The 4633-nt window shown below is 52.3% G+C and overlaps 1 protein-coding gene across 1 annotated transcript; it reads left to right on the forward strand.

Moving 5' to 3' along the window:
• The first annotated feature begins 376 nt into the window (after window positions 1-376).
• Window positions 377-4137, forward strand: PIGV (phosphatidylinositol glycan anchor biosynthesis, class V). Its single transcript, XM_009585415.1, has 3 exons — window positions 377-463; window positions 1886-3043; window positions 3829-4137. Exons 1-3 carry the CDS (start codon window positions 377-379, stop codon window positions 4135-4137), a joined length of 1554 nt encoding a protein of 517 aa, XP_009583710.1.
• Window positions 4138-4633: the final 496 nt, after the last annotated feature.

The raw sequence follows: 4633 nt of genomic DNA on the forward strand, positions 1-4633 counted from the left end.
AGCCTGTCTGCTTCTGGTATTTACACTGGCCCGGTAAGAAATGGGCTGAGAGTACATGTTACAACTTCTCTCCCTCTGCATCCTGGCCAAGGTTAAGAAGTCAGGGAAATTTTTTTTAATAGGAACAATATCAAAGAGGTCTTCTGCGTCATCTCCCAGATCCGTGATCTCTTTCATAAGTGACTTTCTTGTTCATAGAGGTTTGCAGCCCTTTGAAGTGCCTGATAGTAAATAAAGGTGCATAATTTACAAACATGGCTGAAGCCAGAAATACCTTTCTGTGTCTGTGCTCTCTGTTTATCGACTCAGGTTTCCGAAAGCGGAGGGAGGATTTCCCTGGCATCAGTGACCTACTGAGACAACTTTCAAGCTCAGAATGGAACTGCTGAGCAGGCAAGACCCCCACCTCCGAGAGGTCGTGTGGTTTGCGGTGTGCTGCAGAGCCCTGACACTTCTGCTGCAGGCAAGTCTCCTGTTCCTGAACCAAAGATGCTGCGACATCTGTTGTTTGCTGCTCCAGGGCTTCTCTCTTCGGTACTGCCTTGTGCACCGTGAGCTAGCTGGTTCTGCTTGATTGGGAAATCATCTTCTCTATTGGAGAACCAACAGACCAGCTGCATCCAGGCAGGCAGGTTGCTGTTAAGTAAAATTACATAAATTTCCTTGTAACTTGCTGTGTTTTCGTGCCGCTGTTGTAAGAGGCCGGTTTGGCAGCACAAGAGGCTGATGTCTCTGTTTATCCACAGAAGAGGAACAATAATCTCCTCTTGCACATTCCTCCCAAGTCTCATTTCCAGAGACATCCTTCTCTGAGCATGGGAGAGCTTGGTTGCTCACTCCATCCTACCTGTGCGTACCGAGACAGCCAGCAAAGGGTCCAGCCGTGGCCGTGGCCCTCCTGAAACAAAATCAGCCTGAGAAAGCTCTTTAGCAGCCGGCCACCAGCCAGCTGGCGGAGTGCGGCAGCCCCGGTCACCACTGGGTAGGGCTGAGTGGAACCATCAGCTGAGATGAAAGACTCTGTGTTACAAATGCCAGAGGCCTGGTTAGAACAGATGTGTGCTTCATGGTAAAACAGCGGCTTTGTATGTCTTTTAGTCCCAATTTGTTCAGTGCGGCCTTTTCTCTTTTCTCTGCCAATGCTGAATTTATTGCAGGGGACGCATCCCAATCTACATGTAGTTAAGCTACAAAACTTACCATCTGAGGTTTTTTTGGGTTTTGGGGTTTTTTAAAGATATTTTCATTTGAAATTACATTACAATGCATTATGTTGCATGCCTCCTATCTCATGGGCTCTCTGGGTTTTTCTCTCACCTTTTAAAATGTGGTCAGCCCCACAAGCTCCTGGAGGCAGAGGTGGGTGCATTCTGCTTGCTCATCTCCAGAAAGCGAACCCCGTGCACGCTGAGCTGCAGAGGCGATGGAGTGATCTAGAGACTAGAGGGGGGGCCTGGGAATCGGCTGCTGTCTTCTGCATCAGTTTGCTCTGGGAAAATGTTTGTCTCTAGTTCTTTCTCCTCTCCCTTGTACACCAGTTGGGACAATAATGCCAAACTGAGTAGAACAGGAGGCTTACCAGTGCTGCAGAGGTACCTGCTGTGAGCGTACGCAGTTAGGTGTGCCTGAGCATGGGGCTGAGCAGCTTTCCCTGTCCAGTTCCGTGGGGATTCATGCTGGATACGTTCCAGAGCTTTATTCAGTTCAAAATATTGTGTTTGCACCTTTTCACAGTCTTACAGGTGTCCTTGCTGCAAAGCCCCTCAGCCTGGCTTCTGTGCTCCTCTTGTCCCCTTTGAAACCCAGGAGTCCTCCTCCTGCTTGATGCTTTCGGTAGGGTACAAGAGGACGTCTGCTGGACTTCAATCCTCTCTTCTTTTTCCAGGCTCTGTTTAACCTCCTGATCCCAGATCACGCTGCAGATGCCTTCTATCCCCCTCGCCTGTCCGAGCCTGGCCTGTGGGACCTGCTTCTGGAGTGGCTGCTGGGAGGCCTCTCGCACTGGGACGCGGAGCACTTCCTCTTTATCGCCGAGCGTGGTTACCTGTACGAGCACAACTGCGCCTTCTTCCCCCTGTACCCCCTGAGCGTGCGTGCCGTGGCTGAGGGTGCTCTGTGGCCCTTGCAGCGGCTGCTGCGTTTGCGGAGCCGCCTCCTGCTATCGGCTGTACTTCTTAATTCTCTCTTTTCTGTCCTGGCAGCCGCTGCCCTGTATAAGCTGGGCTGCGTCGTGCTGCAGTGTCGCAGGGTGGCCTTCCTTGCTGCCGTTCTTTTTTCTATCAGCCCTGCCAATGTATTTATGGCAGCTGCTTACTCAGAGAGCATGTTTGCCTTCCTGGCATTCAGTGCCATGTGGCAATTGGAGAAGGGGCAGAGCTGGCTCAGTGGACTGCTCTTCTCCCTTGCTTCTGGGGTACGTGCCAATGGGCTTATTAATGCTGGCTTCTTTCTCTACTCCCGCGGTAAATGCTTTGCCCTCCAGCTCCAGGTGGGTTCAGGATCGGTAAGAAAGCTCCCTCTGTTGTGGAAGCAACTCCTTAGCGTGGCATCTTCAGCGGTTCTGATGTGTGCCGGGATTTTTCTACCTTTTGTTTTATTTCAGTATTATGCCTACGTGAGGTTCTGTGGTCCTGGCACCGGCCTGGAGCAGGCTGTTCCCAAGCCGCTGCTGCAGCTGGCTCTGCACAAGGGCTATCGTCTGGGGGGCCTGAACGGGGTTAAACCCCCTTGGTGCTCCCAGCGATTCCCCGTGGTCTATTCCTATATTCAAGATGCTTACTGGAATGTGGGCTTTCTAAGGTATTTTGAGCTCAGACAGATACCAAATTTCTTGCTTGCTTTGCCTGTCACACTTCTGGGCTCGTGGGCTGCCTGGACCTACATCACTGCAAACCCTCGGCACTGCGTAACTCTTGGTCTAGAGAGAAGAAAGAGTGATGAAGAGGGTAAACCAAGAGCTGGATTTTGCTGCCCCGCTGTCTTCGTGTACGTGGTCCATGCCACAGTCCTGCTGGCGTTTGGATTCTTCTGCATGCACGTGCAGGTGGGACGTTCGTAGCAACACACAGGAGTCATTTCTTAAGGGGAATGCAGGACGGTGGCTGAGGCAGTGACAGTCCCAGCTGCAGGGCAGCACAGGGCAATGCAAAACAAAAGCTTTGCCTTTCCTCTTTCGGAGCTACTTCCACAGAGAGTTTCCAAAGCCAATTAGTTCCTGTGCTCTGCCGGAGAGTTCCTGAAGAGAGCTCAGTGTGATGACACCGGCGCGGGGATCAAAGGGTCCGGCTGGTGTTAGGTGGCGTTTGACGTGTGCTTAAGGCCAGGCTTGCCAAGCCCTGCTAATCGGCTGTTGGAGGACAAGGATGCCAGGTCATTATGTTGGGCTGAGCTTAATGGATGGCAATAAAAGGATCCAGAGCCTGTCGCCAGTCTCTAGAGTGTTTGCAGGTCTTTTTAGGACACAGCTAGTGGCACTAAAGATTGGGGGTTCCAGTGAAAAAATAATTGAAGAGTGAGATTCAAATCTCCCCTGAAGCTGCTGCCCCTGCCCAGCTCCTGCGCTGGACAGTGACAATTAGTTACCGTGCTTGTCCAAAACCTGGGGACCGCTTGACTGCTTACACAAATGTAATAAATAAAGCAGGTTGAGCTGAGAGGTGTTTCATTTCAATGTAATAAATCCCAGCACCATGAATTGGGGCTGTATTTCAGTCCCCTTTATCAGCAACCTGAGGCAGATAGATGGCTCCTTCCGTGCCTTGGGATCAGGGCTGATCACAGTCGGAGAGCTGCGATTTATGTGATTTTTGCTCTGCTTGTCGTCTTCAGGTGCTGACCCGCTTCCTGGGCTCCTCCTCTCCCATCCTGTACTGGTTCTCCGCTCACCTGCTTCAAGAATACGAACCTTTACTCCGGAGCGAAGGGACTGATAATCAAACCGCGGCACCTCGCTCCGAGAGGTCTCTTCTAGGTAAATCTCCTGGTTCCTGTGGGAAAGGGACTTCTGAAAACCCCGTTGTGAGGCTGCTGATGAACTGTAGATTAATTCCCCGCCTCAGCAAATGCGTTCTTGGATTCTTCCTGTCCTACTGGCTGCTGGGACTGATTCTGCACTGCAACTTCTTGCCGTGGACATAGCGTGTTGGTACGGACTGGTTGCGGGGCAGAAGCACTGGTCAGAATTGAAACTCGCTTTTTCTACAAAGCCTGACCTGTATGTACTGATGCTGTTGTCCTGCTTACAAAGGCGTTACTCCTCGGTTACTACTTATGTTCGGAGCGTGGCTGTCTCTGAGACGGACGTGTGCTCTTTGCGGTGATGCTGCAGCGTCCTGCCTCTCTCTGCCGTCATTGCTGACGGCCAGAATTCCTGTAAGCTGCTGGGAATTCCTGTAAGCTGCCTGGGACAGGGAACGCATCTCGGTTCCCGTGTCCCTGCCACCGAGCAGTTATTTACAGCCAGGATCCGCCTCTGTCAGGTTCTCATCCGTCGGGAAACCGCCGGGAATTGTCCTTGGCGGCACAGCGGGCACCTCTTGCAGGGAGGATCCTTCTCTTCCAAAGTGTTTGCCGGGGCAGGCCTGCGGCGGGCCCGGGGCGGGGCGGGGCGGGGGGGACCGCGGGACAGGGCTGG

The sequence above is a fragment of the Fulmarus glacialis genome, unplaced genomic scaffold, assembly GCF_000690835.1.
Source record: "Fulmarus glacialis isolate BGI_N327 unplaced genomic scaffold, ASM69083v1 scaffold42500, whole genome shotgun sequence".
NCBI classification, from domain to species: domain Eukaryota; kingdom Metazoa; phylum Chordata; class Aves; order Procellariiformes; family Procellariidae; genus Fulmarus; species Fulmarus glacialis.

Excerpts from the sequence above, each read along its gene's own strand:
- PIGV (XM_009585415.1), top strand. The coding sequence starts at position 377 with ATGGAACTGCTGAGCAGGCAAGACCCCCACCTCCGAGAGGTCGTGTGG. Across the intron at positions 464-1,885 it reads CCCTGACACTTCTGCTGCAG|GCTCTGTTTAACCTCCTGAT; the intron begins GCAAGTCTCCTG and ends TTCTTTTTCCAG. Across the intron at positions 3,044-3,828 it reads TCTTCTGCATGCACGTGCAG|GTGCTGACCCGCTTCCTGGG; the intron begins GTGGGACGTTCG and ends TGTCGTCTTCAG.